Here is a 25,093-nt window from a genome sequence, read left to right on the forward strand (position 1 = left end):
AAAACTTGGTATCATCACACATTATGTGAATAGTGATAAAATGTGTTGTCCAACTTTATGTCTACAACATGACAGCAAAAGAAAAGCATTATTTAAGTTGACTAGCCTTTCATCCTTCTTCTTTGCCTTTAACCTGGTATTAATTCAGTCTTAGCTTGAAAACATAAGTAATCTGATCTGAGACTTACTAAACTGCCTGACAACTTAATGTCCTACATGTTACATTGAAGCAGCGCACCCCTAACAAGTCATCTGTACTAGGGACTTATCTGATTAAAAGGAGGATGGCACCGTGCTTATAGCGAGAATTAATGACTGGCATCTGCGCGATTGTGCGGCAGATACCCACCAAAGGTTACATAGTTTCATAGCTAGATGAGGAAAAGAAGACATGTCCTTCAAGTTCAACTGAGAAATGAGGGTGAGGATATGAATGAAGGGGAAGGAGTGTGAGAAGCATTTTAACATATGCCTCACCTACTGATTTAGAGTAAAAAAAAAACAAAAAACAAAACACAATGCATGAACCAATCTGCCTCCTGATCATGAATATCGATCAGACTGGACCAATCTTCAGAACAAGAATCCTATAGATTTATATAAGTATTTGTTATTTTTTTCTAAGAAATAAGCTGTCTTTTTAAAATACATTGACAGCTCCCTAAGTGACCAGCTCCGGAGGTAGACTATTCCACAGCTTAGTAGTCCTTGTGGTAAAGAAGCCTTGTTGCCTCTGGAGATTGAACCTTTTTTTGACCAGATGAAGGGAGTGCCCATTTTCTACTAGGCAGGTTTTACATGGAATAGGGTTTTACCATACTATTTATATGGGTCATTTATATATTTGTACAGGTTGATTATTCCAACCTCCTAGATATCTTTTTTCAAGACTTAATATATTTACTTCTTTTAATCTTTCCTCATAACTAAGATCCTCTATGCCCCTCATCAGTTTTTTATACTTTTTCCAACTCCAGGGTACCTTTTCTATGAAATTATGTCCAGAACTGAATGAGGCCACACTAATACCCTGTATAGTGGAAATGTTATGTTTCTGCCCGCGAGACCATGTCTCTTTTAATAAATGACAATATTTTGCTGGCCTTAGAAACTGTTGAATGACATTGCATGCTGTTATTTAGTTTGTAATCTGCAAGTGCACCGGGATCCTTCTCCTCAAGTGACTCTCCCAGTTTTACTTCCCTAGAACATATAATGCCTGCAGATCATCAGTACCCAGATGCATAACTTTACATTAATCCACATTGAAAATAATCTGCAAGGTGGTTGGTTAATCACTAAGCTTGTCCAAGTCAGTGTGTAACTTACAAACATCTACCATAGGCTGCATTATTCTACATAGCTAGCTGCCATCTTCAAAAATATTAACCCCATAGTCCATATAGGAAATAAATAAGTTGAAGAAGCTTGGGAAACAGCACATATAACCAGAAACCAAACAAAGTAGTAGTCATTGAGCACAACTCTATAGATAAAGTCTTTGTGCTAGTTTTCAATCAAATTACAAACTATACTTTCCAAACCAATGGACCATGACTTACTCATTAGGTGTACAGTATATGAAGGACAGTGCAACTGCCAAACCTCTATCAATATTACTGTATATAGATAATTTTACCACAATGAATGTTAAGCATACTGATCTATAATTACCTGGGCAACACTTACAGCCCTTTTTGAAAATGGGAACCACATTAAGTTTGCACCAATCCCCTTATACTGTAGAGAGTTTCTAAATTTAATGAACAGGGGCACATAAATAACTGAACTGGGTTAATTAAGAGTTCATGGGTGCAGTCCATCTTGTGCACACTAACTTTACAGGAGTTTGTCACTCCCAAACTCAAATTAAACCACTTATACAGTCATATAGGAGACTTGGCCCTATAAAAATCATAAATATAGTGTAGATTTCACAACTTTACTTTTACATTAAAAAAAAAGTTTTACTACAAACACAAATTGAGAGTCCTCGGCGCACTCTTGGTTTAACCTACAGCTGAGTGCACTGTTCCACCCCCTCTGCACTCCCCCTTAGCTTGATTGACAGTGCTCACTTTGAGTCCAAGGTGCGCACACAGTGTTAAAGAAGAAAACACAAAAACTGAGCTTGGTTTAAGTTGGTATACATGCAGCACATAAACGCACGTTTACACTGGCCATAAATCAGAAAAAAACTACAAGAAGCAAAAATGAACATAAACCCTGCTGTAAAAAAAAATAAAAAGCAAAAGTGTTAAAGCAGGCATGCTGTCATCCCTCTATGTCTGCAGCGACTGCACAGGATCTTTGTGTTTAGATCGCAAGAAAAAAAGAGCAAAAAAGTTCCGAGCATGGCTCTGTGGGCATAGTGCAGAAATGTAAATGCCTTCTTTTCATGGTTTGCATCATTCAGAGTCATTATCTGATAACTCAACAGGCCTTCATTTCTGTAAAGCCAGCTCATTACAATAAATATCTGCTTCCCAACCCATGAGATACATACAGTACAGACCAAAAGTTTGGACACACCTTCTCATTTAAAGATTTTTCTGTATTTTCATGACTATGAAAATTGTACATTCACACTGAAGGCATCAAAACTATGAATTAACACATGTGGAATTATATACTTAACAAAAAAGTGTGAAAAAACTGAAAATATGTCTTATATTCTAGGTTTTTCAAAGTAGCCACCTTTTGCTTTGATGACTGCTTTGCACACTCTTGGCATTCTCTTGATGAGCTTCAAGAGGTAGTCACCGGAAATGGTCTTCCAACAATCTTGAAGGAGTTCCCAGAGATGCTTAGCACTTGTTGGCCCTTTTGCCTTCACTCTGCGGTCCAGCTCACCCCAAACCATCTCGATTGGGTTCAGGTCTGGTGACTGGAGGCCAGGTCATCTGGCGTAGCACCCCATCACTCTCCCTCTTGGTCAAATAGCCCTTACACAGCCTGGAGGTGAGTTTGGGGTCATGGTCCTGTTGAAAAATAAATGATGGTCCAACTAAACGCAAACCGGATGGAATAGCATGCTGCGGCAAGATGCTGTGGTAGCCATGCTAGTTCAGTATGCCTTCAATTTTGAATAAATCCCCACCAGTGTCACCAGCAATGCACCCCCACACCATCACACCTCCTCCTCCATGCTTCACGGTGGGAACCAGGCATGTAGAGTCCATCCGTTCACCTTTTCTGCGTCGCACAAAGACACGGTGGTTGGAACCAAAGATCGCAAATTTGGACTCATCAGACCAAAGCACAGATTTCCACTGGTCTAATGTCCATTCCTTGTGTTCTTTAGCCCAAACAAGTCTCTTCTGCTTGTTGCCTGTCCTTAGCAGTGGTTTCCTAGCAGCTATTTTACCATGAAGGCCTGCTGCACAAAGTCTCCTCTTAACAGTTGTTGAAGAGATATGTCTGCTGCTAGAACTCTGTGTGGCATTGACCTGGTCTCTAATCTGAGCTGCTGTTAACCTGTGATTTCTGAGGCTGGTGACTCGGATAAACTTATCCTCAGAAGCAGACGTGACTCTTGGTCTTCCTTTCCTGGGGCTGTCCTCATGTGAGCCAGTTTCTTTGTAGTGCTTGATGGTTTTTGCAACTGCACTTGGGGACACTTTCAAAGTTTTCCCAATTTTTCGGACTGACTGACCTTCATTTCTTAAAGTAATGATGGCCACTTGTTTTACTTTACTTAGAATTTGTATTATGGCAAGAAAAAAGCAGCTAACAGTCTATTCAGTAGGACTATCAGCTGTGTATCCACCAGACTTATGCACAACACAACTGATGGTCCCAACCCCATTTATAAGGCAAGAAATCCCGCTTATTAAACCTGGCAGGTCACACCTGTGAAGTGAAAAGCATTTCCGGTGATTACCTCTTGAAGTTCATCAAGAAAATGCCAAGAGTGTGCAAAGCAGTCATCAAAGCAAAAAGTGGCTACTTTGAAGAACTTAGAATATAAGACATATTTTCAATTGTTTCACACTTTTTGTTAATTATATAATTCCACATGTGTTAATTCATAGTTTTGATGCCTTCAGTGTGAATGTACAATTTTCATAGTCATGAAAATACAGAAAAATCTTTCAATGAGATGGTGTGTCCAAACTTTTGGTCTGTACTGTATATATATGTCATCAACACCCAGAACAGAAAATCAAATGCACAAAGATAAATTTCTATATCTACCTAGTTGTATGAGCAGCTTAAAGATTTGACATGCTCTATTAAATGCAATCTGCCACTGCCATAGAGAACAACAAAATAGTGACCCACAGTAAACTGCTACATTTATTATTTTTCAGTGTTAAAAATTCTGCAGTGTTGTATGACTGTACTGTGATAACTCTCTGAATTTAACTCAGGAGACCTGAAAATGAAAAGCACAAAATCACACTTAGGCCTCCTTCACACCGCCATATTTCAAGTACATGTTGTATGTGTATTTTAACGGATGCAACAAGTACCCATTATAACCTATGGTGACATTCACATGTCCGAGTTTTTGCACAACCCATGTGTCCATGCAAACCACAGGGACACATGTCAGTTTTTTGTTCAAGCAGCATGGATGATAAGGGCCAATACAAGTCTATGGGTCTGTGAAAAACATGTACAGCACACGGATGGCATCAGTATACAGTCTGTGTGCTGTACGAAGGCTGTCCGTGTTTAACACTGCAAAGTATATGAGAAGCTTTGGAATTTACTTCTTTCTTTATCCATACCGGAAAAACACTGATGACACACTGATGGTAAAAACAGACACACAGATTGCACGCTGATTGAAAACACTGATGACACACTGATGGTAAACACGGACCATAGACTGATGACACACTGATGACAAAAATGGACACATGGACTGTACAATGATGACACACTGATGGAAAACACGGACACACGGAAGTCACACTGATTGAAAACACTGATGACACCGGTACCAGTCTTAAACGTACGTGTTTTATACGGACGTGTGATGGAGGTCTTAAGGAGTTCTTGTTAATATCACCAGTCTGTGGCTTCTTTTTTACTAAGAAGACAATGGGCAGCCACAGACTGGTGATATTTCTGAATAACACCTCTTATCAAATATGCTGATACGTAAGTTTCCCCAATGCCATTGACTTTCTAGCCAAATACTCTCGGTAGCCCCCTCACCGTGGAAGGGCGAGATCTCGCATGTTAACATGAGATTTTGTGCTCTGATCTAATGTAAGAGTAACATCATTAGCGCTGTTACTGTTCAGTAACCCCTTAGTAACAAATGTGACAGTGCTGATTTATCTCAAAGCGCCAGATCTCATGTTAACATGCGAGACCTGACGCTTTCACAATGAGGGGGGCAGCGGAGAGTTCTAATCATGCCGGGATCACACAGCCGGAAGTTCAGACCTGATTTTATCATCATTATTGATTAATAAAATGTTATTTAGAAAACTCATCAGTTTGTGACTGAAAACAGTTTTTTTAAAGGAAACCGGTCAGCAAGGCTTTAGCCCTATGAACTAAAGGCATGGCCATGATGGCGCTGTGATGGTGATTAATCTGATACCTGATGTGAAGGGATCCGCTCAGTGGCTGTTGAATACTCACCTTATGACGTTTTCATTATATGACATCTTGTGTGCTTTGAGGCGGGACATTGGGGAGCAGGGTCTTCTTCTCGTTCTCTGGCCTCCCACCAGACTCCTCTTCTTCTTGTACAGGTCATTGATTATTCAGTGACCAGCCTCCTTTTGAAAATTCAGTGCCGCCGCCATCACTGTGTGGGCGGCGCGTGCACAGTGTGAGTCTGTGTCCTGTGTGCAGGACTTCAATAAAATGACGCTAGAAGCGGCGCATTCGCAGATCGAGATTTGGCTCTGAACTGAGCTGAGATATCGATCTGTCCACACAATGACGGCAGCGGCGGCACTGAATTTTAAAATGGAGACTAGTCACTGAATAATCAATGACTGGTGAAGAGGAGACTGGTGGGGGGCAGAGAAGGAGAAGAAGACCTGGCCCCCATGTCCTGCACATAGGACGTCATTTTCTGAAAACTTCAGAAGGTGAGTATTAGGCCAGAGTCACACCAGCGTATGGATTCAGATGACAGAGCTTCGGGTGCCATATTCTAATGATCCTCGGCTCCTGCTGTGCTGCGAGCGAGAGCCGAGTGTCTGGGCGGCAATTCTCTCACAGGAGAGAATCTCAGCACAGGTGCAGCGGAAACAGAGAAAGTAATTTCTCCATCTCCTTCATGGCCTGACTCTGCGTATATCAGACTGCACTCAGGTGACATCTGAGTGCAGTCTGATGTTTCACACACACCCATAGACTTGTGTGGGTGTAAGTGAGCAGAGTCTCACTGCCAATCACAGCATTGTACGATTGTTCTCTCATGCCGAACCGGCATGAGAAAATAATCGCTGATCTCAGCTGTCCCATAGAATAACACTGGGTCGAGTGCTATGGATGTTTTATTGCATAACACTCGGGCATGTTATACAGTAGTGTGACACCAGCCTTAAACAACAACTTCACATCCCTTCACATCAGATATCAGATTAATCAGCATCACCGTGCCATTATAGCCATGCCTTTAGTTTATAGGGCTAAATCCTGATGACAGGTTTCCTTAAAATAAAAAGAGCAACAACAGACTGATGATAAGCGCTCACCTTCCCAACCGGACAATTTTCCATTTTGGCGTCTTTGCTTTTTCCTCCCTTTCTTCTAAGAGCCATGACTTGTTTATTTTTAATTGACATATCTGTATGAGGGCTTGTTGTTTGTGGGACAAGTTGTAGTTTTGAATGACACCATTCAGTTTACCATATTATGTGCTTGAAAATCAGAAAAAAATCCAAGTACAATGAAATAGAGAAAATTCATAATTCTACAATGGATTTTTGGTGTTTAGTTTTCATGGAGTTCAATGTGTTGTACAAGTGATATAATATGATTAGCCAGATCAGTACAACTGCGGCCATTCCAGTTTGCATAGTGGTTTTTATTATACAGGTGGTAAAAAAAATTCAGAAAATTCTATTAAACAAAAAAATTTGCTTATGTTGCCTATTTTTTTTAAACCAGTGGCGTTTTCATTTATACATTGATTGAGCTGTGTTAGGGCTTGTTTTTTCAAGGTGAGTTTTTATTGACATCATTTTGGGGTAGATTTTTTGACGTTTGGATTGCTCCTATTTGCATTTTTAGGAATTGTAGCGAGTGCTAAAATGCAATTCTGGAATTTAATTTTTTTTCTTTTATAGCATTTACCGATCAGGTTAATTTTATATTTGGTTAGGGTCACACCTCCTCTGAGAGAATCGGGCTGGTTATGCTAATCACACGACGATCATAGTGTGATCAGATAATCAGTCTCCAAAATCAGATGAGAAATTCTGTAGCGTATCTGCCAAATGTGAACATACCTATAGTCCGGATGTCCAATTTATCTGGTATCACCCACTTGGACTTAACAAAAGTTAACTCATTAGATGCTAAATACTTTGAATGCTAATATCTCAGCAACAGGGAGGCGAAATTAAAAAAAATAACAAAAATGTTTTATTCCTCTTTGCAGCCACTATTACATCGTCTGCCCACAGTTCAACATGAAAATTTTTGTAAAAGTACTTTCCAATTATTTTTTATTAGTGTGGCAAGCGGAGTGATTCAAACTTTTATATATTTTTTAAAACATTTTTTCTTATTTTACTTTGTAGTTTTCCCAGGGGACTTGAACCTGCAATCATTCATCATATAGCTCATACTATAATTGCATTATTCAGGGAAATCGTGCTTCTCCAATGAGATCAGTCAGTAGCTGAGCTTCACTGGCGGACCAAAAAGGCAGTGACCGCAGCCTTCAGTAGCCCATCTGCCATGGTGATGTGAGAGGGTGGTCGAGGATTCCCACACCCCTCTAAAGCTGTTTTAATATATGTATATTATATGCTTGATCATAAAAGATGTTATTTGTTGTATGGCCATTAGATGGCAGCAGTATATTATATTTCATACTAATAGGCCTGTAGATACTGTTATACACAGGGTTAACCAGTTTAGGCCAGCCTCAGGGAGGTGTCAGTTGGAGATTGAGGGATCTCTGGGAGATGGGGCGGCCATCTTGGAGTGTGTTACTACTGAGTCTTAGGAGACAGGAGTTAGTGAAAGTATGAGAGGAGACACTTGTGCTAGATGAGCTAGACGAGAACATGAGGAGAAGGGTGTGTGTGACATCAAATACAGAGGAACCAACAGCAATGGTGACAAGCAGGACAGTATACCTCAAGTAAGCCAAACTGGGGACTCCGCCTATGTGCTGAGACTAGGACAGCCTTATCAGCATGGTGGATTCAGGATAGTCGGGTAGAGGGAACTGTAGGGCGGTAGCAGGAGCTAACTTACATCTAAGTTCCAGAAAAAGGAGTTTCCCTTAGGGCTGAAACACTCAGCAACAATGTTTATTGCTAAAACTGTGTCTGTTTCCATGATCACTGGAAAAGTGCCGTTGGCTGTGTATGAAGAAGAAGGAAAATGTATTCCATACCATTCCCTGTATGTACTGTAAGTGTGTTTATAAGTAAAAAGGACTTTGCATTTTTAAGTTGGCCTGGCTGTCTCATTCTGGAAACCGAAGGAATCTGCACCGCGGTTCGTGAATCAGAAGTGAGTGTGAAAATGACTGTCACAGAAACACTGCCTCCCACACACCCAGGGATTCACAGAGTTCTGTAGCGGGCCGGGGTGATGAAGCAGTGACCCTCGGACATGACTACCACCCTGCCCCCCGTTACAATGAATCATCGGTTCCCTGTAATTTTGTGGTGGGTAGAGCCAATGAGAGCCGGTGTTCGTGTGCACCAGAGTCCACTCCATTTACCTAAAAAGTAACAGGCAGGTAGTTGCTAACTACCTGCAGTACTCAGCGCTAGCTCTGAGCAATCGCGGACAGCTCCTGCTGGTGATTCTATTGCTTTACGACAGCAGAGCAGCTCTTCCTCTTCTGCGCTGCTCTGTCGACAGGGCATGACTGCCGGCATCATGCTGACTGACAGCTGGCTTACCTTAGTTAAGCTGGCTGTCAATCAGCATAACATTGGCAGTCACGCCCCACCAACAGAGCAAAGCAGAAGAGAAGCAGCTGCCCTGTCAACGTGACGTCAGAGGAAACCGCTTAATCGCCATCAGGAGAGGTCTGTGACCTACCTGTTAATTCTTAGGCCCAGAGTAAAAAAATAAAATAGTCCCAGATAACCCCTTTCACACAGCTGACACCTGCCACGTGTGGAAGCGAGTTCAGCATGTGAGCCCGCTCCATGATGGATATATGGGGAGGTTATTGAGTTAACATATTATAAACATGTGCTTTATAAATGTAGTAAATAAGGCTCTATTAGTTAATAAGGCTCTTGTGTTCGGTAGGTCCCACTGATTTATAATGGGGTCTATCAAATTCCACATGGACTTTCCTAATTTAGACAAGAAAAATATTGGGTAGTATGCTGAAAATGAAAACAAAGGCTCCGAGAGTATAAATATTTTAAGTGAAGATTTATGTTAATAAATACAGAGAGATTAAATACATTCATAGCATTTATTTCTGAGATGTGATCTCTACGTACCTGTGAAGGAGATTTAGGTCTTGCTGGTGCTGGGGATGCAGGTGCTAATGTATGGTTAGGACTTGCTAATGGACTAGGTATCTGTGGAACCTCTTCTGGTGGAGACGGGGTCTTCGCAATACGGAGTGGACCAGAATCACTAATGCGAAGAAATAAAAACACTTTTGTTTTTGATTTAGTAAAAAGATGATTTTATAGCGTGGAAATGTTTATGGTTAGTAAGATATTCTTTTCTAAAAATTAGGCTCTGCCTAATATATATGTGAAATTGGAAAGCGGATTCTAGTAGGGCAATAAGGGATCACTAAGCTAATCAGTTTCATTCTGCGTGAGAAGAACAGTCACTCATCCTCGAAAAGCGCAGCAATCCATTGCTTATACCTAGGAGGTAAGCCATAGCACTCACCATCGTTTTCTGTTGCAGTGATAAAGAAACAAAATTATTTTTATTAAGAAATGTATCCTTTTTTTCTCAAGAACTTAATCAGGCAACTACAAAGTCTAATCTTCAAATAGATATGAATAATTAATTCCACCAAATCTTAACGCTCACTTGTATTATCCTTCACTTACAGCCATGCTATACTTTACCAATCATTCATCAGATCTACCAATCACATAATACTGATTACAATATTCTTTCATTTTTATTTATTATGTTTTTCATTTTTGAAAGGGATGAATAATATATAAATAGACAGTTGTGCCTGAAGGCCCCATTTATAACAGCTGATTGAGGCTGTCCTACGTACCTGCCAAGTATGCCCTGCCCTGCCTAGCTTCTTCTCTAGCATATTTCCTGTCACTACAGACAAGGGAAAAAATGAATGGTGAGATTTCGCAATCTTCAGATATTGTAAGCGAGGTTGCTGATCATCTCTTGGGTCTTGTTTTTTTCTGGAAGTGCTGGTGCTGAACCCATCATAAATTCCCAGTACTCACCTCATTCAAAATTTGGGATAGAGAACTGAGATGAATTAATTGAAAAATGAATTCTGACTTATATAGACAAACGTCTTACCTTGGAGCTCCTTGAATAGTAAATGCTTTATCAGCATGCTGATCTCCTAACTTGGTCATGACTTCGTAGAGTTTGTGACACAGCTGAAAAAAAAACAGAAAAATTAAAACATATGATATATAAATGTACTTAACATTATTTTTCATATACACACTGCATCACTGAATTGAACAATCAAATTGGTTTTATCTTTTTAATAGACTTTCTCGAGAAAGTTTTGATGTGTGTTTGCATTTTTTAGGTTTCTCAACGACCAATTCATGATTTCTGTCTTAAGAATCCATCTCGCTTATTTTTTTGATCACTCATTTTCTCTAGCCTTTTTGGTAAAATTATAATTCTTGGATCCATCATGCAGTAAAAAGTCTTGTTTTATTAAATATCCTTTAAAAACTTCACAAAGCATGCAATTTCATATGCCTTCTATCCAGTAGAGCCATAAGTATTTTATACAAAATGGAACGATATACTAAAAAATTGTGCAAACCAGCTAACAGAATTGATTATCTTCCGTGATGAAACTACATTAAAAGAAATTAAAAGTGAACTAAAACAGGTACAAGAACATTTATAATTCAGGAAAGAAATTAACTTTAAGGAACTTGACCAAAAAACTTAAATTCTGGAAACATTCCAAGAAGATCCCACCATTGGGAAAGATGAAGAGGAATCGAATAAAAACTACAATTTGTGAGAGTACTCATGGTTAAATAACATTTCAAACAAGTGTCTTCTGGTGATGCAGATTCAGACTTTGATGAGGGTGTGTTGGGATCTGAACCTGTTCATTCACCAATTTACTTTAGGGATCAAATGACCCATGTGAATTTCCAATAGTTGCTGTCTTGAATCTGAACATAAACTGCAGAGAGTGGACTTCCACTTCTGGAGACTTTTTAACTTTTTTTACTGAAATGCATGTAAAAATTATTTTTGAAATTGGGTTTCATTATAAATTGTGCACAGTTTTCTTCCAGCATATTCAACTTTAATATGGTCTCTACTCCTAATACAGCTAAATGGAGCTCAGAAAAAAGCAGATGAAAAAAGTTACATCGATTTTTTCTAGCTAACACGGTACCACAATATAACTTTGTATTGTACATCATGAAAAAAGTTAGAAACTCTACCATTTGACCGTCAGCTCACTGATGGATTCTCAGTTAAGCTAGTCTGCAGCCAGCAACAGACAGTGCAACACATAGGCTATAGAAGGGAACAGTGCACAATTTCTAATGAAACCCGATTACAAAAAATATTTAACTAACAATATATATACTGAAGGACCAGAGCAGCGCTGGGAAGAGCGTAAAAAAATAAAAAAAACGCTGGAGAAGTGATTTCAGGATGATTTTGACTTTTCCCCAAAAAGCCACCATCATCCAATTCAGTATTGAATAAATATGATAAAAAATCATGGCTTAGCAAGAAGAATTGTATTGATGTGATATAAGCAAGTGTGCATTGTGAAAATGTGCTAAGCAAATAAAGAATATCCAAATTATGATTGATGGAAGATAAGATGGTATAGCCAGTTTAATATATGTAGCATATTGCATACAATGTACATTGTGTAATATCAGTTATGTCAGGTGTTACACCCATAAATTGATAAATTGTGGCAAAGGATTAATTATCATTTTGGATTTAGATACTCCCAGTATTGCCAACTCCTATGTATCCCAACAATTTCTGAGTGAGCATTAACCCCTTAAGGACAGAGCCAATTATGTACTTAATGACCAAGCCAAATTTTACAATTCTGACCAGTGTCACTTTATGAAGTAATAACTCTGGAACGCTTCAACGGATCCCACTGATTCTGAGACTGTTTTTTCGTGTCATATTGTACTTCATGATAGTGGTAAAATGTATTCAATATGACTTGCGTTTATTTGTGAAAAAAATGGAAATTTGACGAAAATTTTGCAATTTTCAAACTTTGAATCTTTATGCCCTTAAATCAGAGCGATATGTCACACAAAATAAGTAATACATAACATTTCCCATATATCTACTTTACATCAGCACAATTTTGGAACCAAATTTTTTTTTCGTTAGGAAGTTATAAGGGTTAAAAGTTGACCAGCGATTTCTCATTTTTCCAACAAAGTTCACAAAACTATTTTTTTTAGGGACCACATCACATTTGAAGTGAATTTGAGGCGTCTACATGACATAATATACCCAAAAGTGACACCATTCTGAAAACTGCACCCCTCAAGGTGCTCAAAAACACATTCAAGAAGTTTGTTAACCCTTCATGTGCTTCACAGGAACTGAAGCAACGTGGAAGGAAAAAGTGAACATTTAACTTTTTTTCACACAAATTTTACTTCAGGCCCCAAATTTTTAATTTTCTCAAGGGTAACACCCTGGTCACAAATGGGCTACAAAATTTGTTGTGCAATTTCTCCTGAGTAAGCCGATACCCCCACTTCCGAAGGGAAGGAGCGCCATTTGACTTTTAGAATGTAAAATTTGCTTGAATAATTAGCGGACGCCATGTTGCATTGGGAGAGCCCCTGATGTGCCTAAACAGTGGAAACCCCGCATAAGTGACACCATTTTGGAAACTGCACCCCTCAAGGATTTTATGAAGGGGTATAGTGAACATTTTGAACTCAGAGGTATGACACAGAATTTGATAACATTAGGTCATCATATTGAATAAGTTGTCATTAGTCTTGAGCGCAAGTGCTCGCTACTTGAGTTTGTATCGGGTACTCCGGTATGCACCATGTATCGCGGGTGCTCGAGTGACATGCTCGAGTCCCTGCCCCACATGTTTCATGGTTATTAGACACCCAAAAAAACATACGTGGATCCCTAGTGCATGGCAGGCAATCCCCGCATCTTTTTTTTGGCTGTGTAACAGCCGCAAAACATGCGGGGCGAGGACTCGAGCATCTCACTCGAGCACCCGCGATACAGGGTGCATATTCGAGTACCCGATGCAAACTCAAGTAGCGAGCACTTGCGCTCAACACTAGTCGCCATATCGTCATCAATTTTTTTACTTTTGAAAAAATCCTAACCCTAGCCCTAATCATAAATATAACCCTAACCCTGGGCTAACCCTAACCCTGGATTAAACCTAACCCTGGGCTAATCCTAACCAAAAATATATATTTTTTATTTCATAATTTTAATTTACCTAAGATGGGTACAAGAGGGGGTTTGATCTTTTTTTTATCACTGTGATATGGTTTATCACAGTGATTAAAATGAACCAATAGGGAAAATTCCCTGTTGTTGACGGGCAGATTTCGGCGAACGCACTGCGCATGCGCCCATTTTTTTTTTACAGGAAGATGCCAGGGAGTCGGGGATTATCAGGGGGAGATCTGGGGACTGTACAAGTACCGGGGGATTCGGGGCGCTCAATTTCTCCCTCATATACATGTAAAAGGAGAGAGAAATTATTGAAAATCGCGGGCACACTTTTTTTTTGTGCTCACGTGATCGGGAACCGGAAAAACCGGCCGTGATCATATTCTCCAGGGCCTCAGCTACCGCTGGTAGCTGAGACCCCGGAGAATTTCCAACTCTAGTGGGCGCTGCAGCCTTATTCCTCAGCGTCGCATTTTCACGGCACTGAGGAACCAAATAAGGAGTTGAATCCCCACCAACCACATGTGGATAGTTTATCTTAATAATAAGACATTGAAGGTGCGAGAATGTAACGAAATAAAGGAAACAGCGCACATGCGCAAAACTCACAGGCTCGTATTACAAGATGGAACTGTAGGTTAAAATAGACAATGCTCATGTGCAGATAAATCACTAGAGATAACAAATCAAGGCAGGATCCTTAGAGTGCGCCGGCTCACTGAATAACACAAACAGTGCGCATGCATACATGAATCGCTAGGAGCATCAGACCAAGGTACATTTAAATATACAGTATATCTTATATATGTACTAATTATCTAACCAAACACATGCAGAGGCCTCATACAAACATACCAGTACATTGAGTTAAAAAAATAAAATATTACATGATATACAGTACATGCACATGTAAAAAAATGATTTATTTTCCTCTTAATTTTATGTGGTGGTGGTGATGTGTGTATATGTGCTACAAGGAGACATTCTCAGATGGAACAATGGTGAGACAAACAATAACAAGATCCAAGGAAAGCTAAAATAAGGGATCTAATAAGTGAAAAACAAACAAAAATAGGAAAATTGTGAACTAAAACCTAGATATGAAAAAATATTAATTGTAAGTATCCCGACTGAGAATGACCAGGAAGCAAGGGAGGCAATAAAATATAGAAGGCATAGAATAATATCATGAATAATAATACAGTAAACGATTTGACTGATCACGTGACAAGAGGCACGTTTTAATATGAGGGATTAAATTTCAGTTTGCTTTGTTTTAACATGAGATTATGAATAAGAACCATTTAGATTTGAAACATACCAACTAGTAGTGCTTCTCCTGTGACTTATGATTCTACTTGACGGGACCGCATATGAAATTGCAAGATTTAGGTAATTTTAAAGGATATTTAAGAAAACTAGATTTTTTACTTTGCGCTGGATCCAGCTTCAATGTCTTATTATTAAGATAAACTATCCACGTGTGGTTGGTGGGGATTCAACTCCTTGTTTGGTTCTGACCCATAGTCCAATGTACATAAATGGGGCAAATTTTCAGTACCAAGCGGAATGTCAAGCAGCTAACAAGTCCTCTTACTCTTAACCAGTCTTTTCATAGTGTACATCATTTCATTTACATAAGTAATGGGTTGAAAACAATTAGGTCAAGTTCAACTCTTCTTAATCAATTATACATTATTTATTTACCTACATTATTTATAATGCTAAATAGCAATACCAATTATTGTGAAAATAAGCCCTTTTGTGATGCCATTACTACTTCTTGCGGTAGGGCATTCCACAATCTGACTACTCTAAGCTATTTGATGTCTAATAAATGTCCCCTGGTCCTTTGTAACATCTTTTTAACTATTTATGCTCTAATAAATGCCAATCCATACTATAAATGGTTGTCTGCTTTAATAAACTCCTTGTATGAGAAATCTTCAACCGCTTAATCACAGGTTTTCCCACTGCAGGGACAACAAGATGTTAATTTTGTAAGAATCAAGTAGAGAAGGTTAAAATTCCATGCAGCATCATCACAGGGAAAATGAAACAGTAACCAATGGGCTCCATGTTGCATTTATGGTCGTCATAGGTCTGAGACTGAGTCTGAGACATTCTTTGTAGTTCTCTACCCTGGTTGATAGATAAAGCACCTGAATTGGGCACTCCCGCTATTGCCTCATTTCACTAATACAGTATTGAAAATAGGTTTTATAAACCAGAAACATCTTTATCTATAGATGCCGGAAGTCATTCTAATTTCTTAAAGATTTAAAAAAAACTTTAATCAGAGAGAAATTAACTCTGGGCTGACACTGTGTTTTTAACTTCTATTTAATGCTGGGAAAAGCCCCTGACGTATACGTTACACAGAGGCTGTGACGGATGCCTAATAGGTACATTGTGAGTTATTTCATAATGTACCATTTAAACATTTAAATATATGGTTAATAAGTTCCACTGTTAGGCCACGGGCACACATTGAGTATTTGGTGAGTATTTTATCTCAGTATTTGTAAGCTAAAACCAGGAGTGGGTGATAAATACAGAAGTGGTGAAGTGTTTCTATCATACTTTTCCTCTGATTGTTCCTCTCCTCGTTTTGGCTTACAAATACTGAGGTAAAAAACTGACCAAATACTCAACGTGTGAATGTGGCCTTAGGAATCCATTTAATGCAGACGCTCGGTGCATCACGGCTGGCCCAATCATTTACAATAAGTGCACATTCCCACCTATTTGTTTTCCATCTATCTCCACCCTTCTTTGACTAAATAAAGCTAGAGCTGTCAATCGAAGAAGAGGGGCCTGCAGATTGAGGGGGAACAAGCAAATGGGAAGAAGTATTTAAATAATTGGCCACATCTTTGCGCACTGAGCTGCGGGATTTAGTTTGAACAGACTCCCTTTAAAGTATGCCTATGGAAAATGCCATACAATGGCTTATATCTCCTTAAGCCTTCCATGATAAAATATTTATTAGAGTAATGAAGTTTATACACTATTTTATACCTTTGCTTTGTGGTGTACTAACACATACTGGTCAGAGTAGAGCTCTATTCTATTTAGCCTTCTGTATGGTGAGTTATAGGGACACACTGACCATGCACATCACAGGCTTTCTCAGCACAGACTCACTAAACATAGGGCAAAGGGTGAAACGTGATGTCATCAGGGCCAAGTATTCATAACAATATAACACAATTAACAATATAACAATTGTATCACATTGGATTGTATCATTGGTATCATCAATATCATTTAATTCAGCCAAAAAATATTTCAATAAATGCAGTAACATCGCCTGAGTGTAAACTTTTTGATACAGTGGGGGAAAGAAGTATTTGATCCCTTGCTGTTTTTTTAAGTTTGCCCACTGACAAAGACATGAACAGTCTATAATTTTACGGGTAGGTTAATTTTAACATTGAGAGATAGAATATCCCAAAAAATAAAGAAAATCACATTAAATAAATTAGATCATTTTTTTGCATTTTGCAGTGAGAAATAAGTATTTGATCCCTCTGGCAAACAACACTTAATACCTGGTGGCAAAACCCTTGTTGGCAAGCACAGAAGTCAGACATTTTTTGTAGTTGATGATGAGGGTTGCGCACATGTCGAGAGGAATTTTGGTCCACTCCTCTTTGCAGATCATCTCTAAATCATTAAGATTTTGAGGCTGTCACTTGGCAACTAGGAGCTTCAACTCCCTCCATAAGTTTTCTATGGGATTAAGGTCTGGAGACTGGCTAGGCCACTCCATGACATTACTGTGCTTCTTTTTGAGCCACTCCTTTGTTGCCTTGGCTGTATGTTTTGGGTCATTGTCTTGCTGGAAGACCCAGCCACGACCCATCTTCAATGCTCTTACTGAGGGAAGGAGGTTGTTGGGCAAAATCTCGCCCCATCCATCTTCCCTTCAGTACGGTGCAGTCGTCATGTCCACTTTGCGGAAAAGCAGTCCCAAAGTATAATATTTCCCCTACCATGCTTCAGTTCTTAGGGTTGTACTCATCCTTCTTCTTCCTCCAAACATGGCGAGTTGAATTAATGCCAAAGAGCTCAATTTTTGTCTCATCTGACCACAGCACCTTCTCCCAATAACTCATAGAATCATCCAGGTGTTCATTGGCAAACTTCAGACGGGCCTGCACATGTGCCTTCTTGAGCAGGGGGACCTTGCGGGCACTGCAGGATTTTAAACCTTAAAACGATGCGGATTTAATGCGTTTCCGCGGCTGCATTTCCTCCGCGAAAACGCATTAAAAACACATGTTAAGTTGTCTGCCATGTTTCACTATGATAATCCGCATGTGCTGTGCACATGCAGCAGAAATTTCCGCTGAGGATTATCATTGGGGAAAAATCCGCAGCACGTCCATTAATTTTGCAGAATTGCGGCGAAATCGCCACCATTGACTTGCATTGAACCACATTTTTTCTGTTTAGGTGTTAATGATGGCTTATGTTTAGCTTTTCTGTATGTAAATCCCATTTCCTTTAGGCGGTTTCTTACAGTTCGGTCACAGACATTGACTCCAGTTTCCTCCCATTCGTTCCTCATTCGCTTTGTTGTGCATTTCCTGTTTTGGAGACATATTGCTTTAAGTTTCCGGTCTTGACGCTTTGATGTCTTCCTTGGTCTACCAGTATGTTTGCCTTTAACAACCTTCCCATGATGTTTGTATTTGGTCCAGATTTTAGACACAGCTGACTGTGAACAACCAACATCTTTTGCAACATTGCGTGATGATTTAACTTCTTAAGAGTTTGATAATCCTCTCCTTTGTTTCAATTGACATCTCTCCTGTTGGAGCCATGATTCATGTCAGTCCACTTGGTGCAACAGCTCTCCAAGGTGTGATCACTCCTTTTTAGATGCAGACTAGCGAGCAGATCGAATTTGATGCAGGTGTTAGTTTTGGAAATGAAAATTTACAGGGTGAGTCCATAATTTTTTCCTCAGAATTGAGTGATTCCATATTTTTTTCCCTCTGCTTGGTCTGAAAAAAATTACCCTTACTGAGTACCACATTTTTTATCTTGATTTCTTTTAGTGTTTCTTAAAGCCCTAAAGTTTCCATTTGAAATGACTTAGTTTTGTGCCATGTCTGTGATCTGCTTTTTTTCAACAGCATTAAACAACTGAATGAACATCCTCCGAGCCTGGTGATTCCATAATTTTTGCCCGGGGTTGTAATATACATAATATAAAAGTAATAGTTATAGTTCCATATTGTACAGTTCACAGAATTCTGTTCTGTTGCTATAGAAGAATTAGTTGCGGTAGAAAATAAACATTGGAAACATAAGTAGCTTGTATTGTTCCAGAATACTCAGTTGAGAAAACCAATAAAAACAAAGAAAAAATAATTCTGTGTTTCAAATGCTTTCTCACAAACTAAGATTAAATACAGCGCAGCCGGGAGACTTGAATTTAGCAAAGCAATAAATATGTAGCAGTTCTGCTTACTGTAATATATGTGCTGTCATAAAAATAAGATTGCAAAATGATGGTAAAATGACAGCAGCTGAATATATGGGAATGTAGCACAAACAGTGTAAAATGGAGGAAACCACCCTCTAGAGAGAAACATTTGTTCCTCATATTTCCGCAATGTTTTGAAATGTTCAGACACCGGGGACTTTAAACTCTGCAGTTTATAAGCCTGTCCTTGCAGCCCTGCAGTGACTTTCATGCCTGGGCTCAGGGGTAAAAAGCAGAAGAAATTCAATTTTTTTTGTCAGCGAAGCTTTTTCAAATCTGAACAGGGAAGCTACATTGTGTGTTATTAGTTTCTACTGGGATATATGTAATTTTGATAGGAACCATCAATCTTCCAATTTGCGTTCCTATAATTGTATAAAACAGTGTTTGGCAACTCGAAACTTGGTGGGCACATACAGCCTCCCTGTCTGTATTGCAAATTACAAAATGGGCTGTTGTAACCTGATTCAGGCAAATGCTCTGTCAGGTCAATATGTGTAAAATGTGAATGTATTTATGTGTGTGTGTGTAAGGGACTCCATGGATGCAGGGATAATACTGTTGGGGTGATGTGCTGTGTTGGTTTGGCGCCAGACATAGTGTTTACCTTGGTGTCCAAAAAGTAAAACTTTGGTCACACCTGACCATAGCACCTTCCTCCATACATTTGGAGAGTCTCTCTAATGTATTTTGGCAAACTCAAAATGAGCCTTACAATTGTTGTGTGTAAGTAAAGGCTTTTTCTGCCCACTCTTCCATAAGGCCACCTCTATGCAGTGTACGGCTTATTGTGGTTGTATGGACAGATACTCCAGTCTCTGCTTGGGAACGCTGCAGCTCCGTCAGGGTTACCTTTGGTCTCTGTGCTGCCTCTGTGATTAATGCCCTCCTTGCCCAGGCTGAGAGCTTTGGTGGACGGCCCTCTCTTGGCAGGTTTGTTGTGGTACCATGGTCTTTCCATTTGATGATAATGGATTTGATGGTGCTCCGGGGGATCATCAGAGATTGGGTTATTTTTTTTATAACCCAACCCTGACTTGTATTTCTCAGCAACTTTATCCCTGACTTGTTTGGAGGTCTCCTTGGTCTTCATGGAGTTGTTTAGTTAGTAGCACCTCTTGCTTAATGGTATTGCAGCCTCTGTGGCCTTTCAGAAAAGGTGTGTATATACTGACAGACCATGTCACATTTAGATTACACACAGGTGGACTTCCTTTCACTAAGCATGTGACTTATGAAGATAATTGCTTGCGCCAGAAATTTTTAGGGGCTTCATCGTAAAAGGGGTTAATACATATGCACATGACAATTTTTAGTTATTTGATCCCATAAATTTAATTTCTGCCAATATCTTTCTCACTTCACCAACTTAGACTATTTAGAGCTGATGCATCACACACAAATCGGATTACAAAAATATTTAAACACAGGTTGTAACGTAACAAAATAGGTAAAAAGCAAAGGAGGTGAATACTTTCACAAGCCACTGTATGTATTGATTGCAGTTGCTGATATTGCAGATATATTTAGATATAGATCTTGTGTTCCAGGCAACAGTTTAATTTGAGTCTAAAGTCAAAGATTCTTTTTACTCTCCTACAAAAAAAATACACCTTAAATACATAATTCTATTTTTATGAAGAAATATGAAGCAAATTACTTACCCCTGTGATTTCCTTATGAAACTTTGCCTCCAGACCTGATATGTTTTGGAAAGTGTTCACATAGAAACCGATTCGTCTGGATTATTGATGAGTCACAATAAGAGGAAAGAAAAACAGTAGAAAGTTATTGGATATTTTCAGTGGGCTACTGAGACTGTCCATTAATTTATGCTTTATTGATTTTTTTTTGTTGCCTAAACTGCAAACTGATAAAATTCCATGTAGAGATAATTCAATTTTAATTGATTAGAAACCAACAGTCATATGTTCACCAATGGTTCTTGGTTTCCATAATGGTATATTATGGATATATTATATTATTTCAATACTCAACATACTCAAGTAAAATTGACTTTGTAGCTGTTGGGCACTTTTTAAATGTTTTTAATGGTGTTTTTTGTGTTACATTAATTATTTGTATTGATTTATCTAATAAACTATATTAATCATTATCATTCAGTGTGCTTGACCCATTCTTTATAGCTGATTTCTTATTTTACCTATGTTATATGTGTTTATAAATATAAATACAACCTTCTGTTCGTTTATTTGTTGATGTGTTAAGTTTAATTTGAACATTAAGCAATATTGTACTTTTTTATCTGTTGTATGACTAGCGATTACTGATGGGCGAACCCGAATAATAAAGTTCGGGGTCCGTACGGAAGTCAGTGTTACTGTCCGGGTTCTTCAGCCTGAACAAAGGTTGCTGAAAGGCTGCAGTGCAGCCAATCAACCAGCTTTTCCAGAGTAGGCATTTCTGCCTCCATCACAGCCATGCCAAGTATTGGCATGGCTGTGATTGGCCAGTGTAATATGTGAAAAGAAAAAAAACAAAACAATTAATATTGCTTTTGACTATGGGTTAGTAATGGGGGTGTCTGACAGACGTCTCTCCATTACTAACCCCTGGGCTTGATGTCAGTGGACATTACACAGCTGACAACAACCCCAAAACCAATAACCCTCTTCCAACACACCAGGGCACGTGGGAAGAGCCGAAGCTAAGTGCCAGAATTGGCTGGTGTTATTAGTCGAAGGCTGGTGTTATTAGTCTTGGAGGGGGCCAATATTCATGGCCCCTTCCCAGTCTATTAATATCAATCAGCACCTGTCTGCTTAGCCTTTGCTAGTTATTAAAAATAGAGGGGACGCAACGTAATTTTTTTTGGGGAGCCCTCATTTCAATGACCAGTAAAGGCTAAGTATACAGCTGTGAGCTGATTAATAACCTGAGATGCTCCATGGGTATTGCCCCCTTCCCAGGCTATAAACATCTGTCCATTTTCCCTCAACTGGTTAATAGAAATTTGGGGGACCTCCCAAAAAAAAGATGTGAGGTCCCCCGAATTTTTATTTTAATAACCAGTAAATGCTACGCAGACAGCTGTGAGCTGATATTTATAGCCTGGGAAGCTTCAAGGATATTGGCCTCTTCCCAGAAAAATAACACCACTCCCCAGATGTCTGCTTTCCCTCAGCTGGGTATTAAAAATAAGGAGGAACCCACACCATTTTTTTCCTTTATTTCTTTATTTATTAGCTAAATACATGTACAGTAAGATACACACGCACTGCACTAATTATATATCTCAGCGACACATTTCTTACTATGCACAGGCGCCGGCTGGTGAATACTCTCTTCAGTGTCGCATGCTCTCGCTGCTATCATCGAGACCAGGCGCACGATGATGAGAGTAGTAGCCATTAGCCAACGCCTGACTGATGGTAACCTTTTCACCACCGGTCACAGCTCTTCGCTCACATGCTGTCCTCTTTGTGACAGCCTGGGAACCAGCAACGGTCCGCGATACCCTTTGGCTGTGACCGGAGGTTACTTCAGTAAGGTTACTGCTGATCAGAGCCAGTGTTTCCCACACTGTACCACAGTGTGGGAACTGGCGGATGTTAGGGTACCCCTTTCACTTGAATGGGGTCCGGGTTCGGGATCAAGTTCGGGTACCATACTGGTACCTGAACCAGACTTTTTTTTATAAAGTTTGGCCGAACTTGACGGACTCGAACATCCACAGATCCTCCCATCCCTACTTGTGCTACTTTATCTGAGGACACCCTCTTTTTACTGTCTATGATACTGCACAAATGTTATGAGCTTTTTTCTTCCATATTTAGATTGAATTTAAAAAAAAGGAGAAAAGGATAATACCTGGACCATAACGATGGCAATTCCTCTTGCAAATCTGTATTAAAATCTTCAAAAACTTTCTGTGCCTTCTGGAACTCTTCTTCGGCCTATAGAGCAGAGGGAGTTTACGATATTAACTACTACACACATACAGCATTTGGAGTTACTTGCTCTAAAACAAACTCTACAGAAGAGCTAACACATAAGACTCAGACATGAAACTGAAATACTGACGTACCTTTAGACATTATGTCATGAGCACAAAATTCTAGAAACACATACTAGATATATGGGCTTGGTAAATACCTTTGTAATTCTCCCTTCATCTCTTCTCTTGGCATTCTGTAATGCTTCCAAATGATGTCTTGCACTGTCATAATCAACTAATTTTCGACTGCGCTTGGCAATCCGATTCTTTAGAAAAAAATTAGGATTCAAATTGAGTGTCACCATATTCAATTATTCAATTTGGAAAATAATTTTTGAAAATAAGCCTTCACAGTCTCTAGTTTATAAAATAACCAAATCTGCTTTCCCCACAGTAACTTACACTCCATGCTCGGAATTTGTATTTCAATGGGCATTCTATAAAGCAGGACTGTGGAGTCGGAGTCAGAGTCCATTTTGGTGGAGTCGGAGTTGGTATAAAATGGACCGACTCCAACTCCTAAAATATATAATAAATTGGGTACAGTAGTTCAATGCAGTTTGTGGAGAATATTTTTTCAGAAGAATTTGGGAAAGTTATGAAATGTCTTATAAATGTCTGTCCTATTGTATGAGGAAGTCGGAGTCGGTGTCATGGAAATTGAGGAGTCGGAGGTTTGGCTTACCGACTCCACAGCCCTGGTATAAAGAATGTCTGCTTACCTAGTGATGACAGCTGTCAGACCCCTGGTGATCAGCTCATTTTTAGGAAGCTACACTCAGATTGTGCTCAGGGTAGAACCCCTAATATGTTGCGGTGCCTTAAAGTATTTGGTACACACTTTTCCACAGTTGCTGAGCTACACCAGATACAGTCATGGCACCCACCAGTTTTCTTCCAATAGATTTCCAACTCACAAAGCGTGGTAAGCTCTGATTACTTTTTTCTGTTTGGTACACCATAAGACCTATCACCTATCCACACCTGGCTGCTAGGGATCCATAGAGTTCCATTCTGGAGATTCGTGGGCGTCCCAGCTATCGGAGCCCTAGCAGTAAACAACTTATTATATACCAAGACCCTTGTCAGAACCCTAGCAATAAGCAACTTATCATCTAAGGTGCTATGGTTTGCCAACACTTTAATGTTTGGAGGAGCGTTCTAAATTTTATGTACTATGGTAGGCCTATGACAGTAAAAAAAAGTGTTAAATCCTAGCTTATTAAGTGATATGATTAAGTAATATACACGGATGTGTTAAAAAAAATATAACAGAATAGATATCAAAGACTAAATTAAACTAGAGTGTAAACTGGAGCGAAGTTTTCTATGCAGGTTTGATTATAGCAATAGAGGTTAGCAGTTCTAGCTACCAAAGCTATTGCCCAGCCCCCTGCCTTATTGATGTGATCAATGTCTATGTAATGGAAACATTTTTTTTGTATTATCGGGTAGGTACTAGTTAGCCTCTTTTTGTCCTTTTTTTACGGTGGAGCACTATGCTAACGATTAGGAATCTTTTACCATGGACACCTGTGTTTAACAAAAAAACACATCCGATAATTAGGGAATTAGAAAGTGTTTTACATAAGGAAAGTGTCTATTTTATGTGTTACCATGGGAAATATGCTGAAATATCCGCTGTGGCTAAAATAGAGTTTCCATATATAGCCCTTAGTGATGTGATTAACGCTGCAGACAATTCACATATACAGTAAGCACTGAAACTCTCATAGAAGAAGAGTTAATCCAAGTGTCATTCACAACAATTTCCTATGCGCTAAAGGTGCGTTCACACTGTGGCAGTCATTTAAGAGCCTGTTTACACAGGCCAACCCCTCTTCAGATGTATACTGATCTGTAATCATTACATG

General features: G+C 39.3%; 1 protein-coding gene across 5 annotated transcripts in view; it reads right to left on the minus strand.

Moving 5' to 3' along the window:
• Positions 1-25,093, minus strand: part of AMPH (amphiphysin) — a 305,154-nt gene that overhangs the window by 78,790 nt on the left and 201,271 nt on the right. For all 5 annotated transcript variants that reach the window (XM_073678259.1, XM_073678256.1, XM_073678257.1 and 2 more), the window contains exons 6-10: positions 23,378-23,485; positions 23,093-23,178; positions 20,926-21,001; positions 10,648-10,730; positions 9,627-9,765 (exon numbers count right to left, since the gene is read on the minus strand). In XM_073678259.1, the coding sequence (XP_073534360.1) occupies positions 9,627-9,765; positions 10,648-10,730; positions 20,926-21,001; positions 23,093-23,178; positions 23,378-23,485 (492 nt within the window). The remainder of the gene's footprint in view (positions 1-9,626; positions 9,766-10,647; positions 10,731-20,925; positions 21,002-23,092; positions 23,179-23,377; positions 23,486-25,093) is intronic.

This window comes from Phyllobates terribilis, unplaced genomic scaffold, assembly GCF_046119375.1.
Source record: "Phyllobates terribilis strain yellow unplaced genomic scaffold, ASM4611937v1 Scaffold_4__5_contigs__length_816908805, whole genome shotgun sequence".
Taxonomy (NCBI): Eukaryota; Metazoa; Chordata; class Amphibia; order Anura; family Dendrobatidae; genus Phyllobates; species Phyllobates terribilis.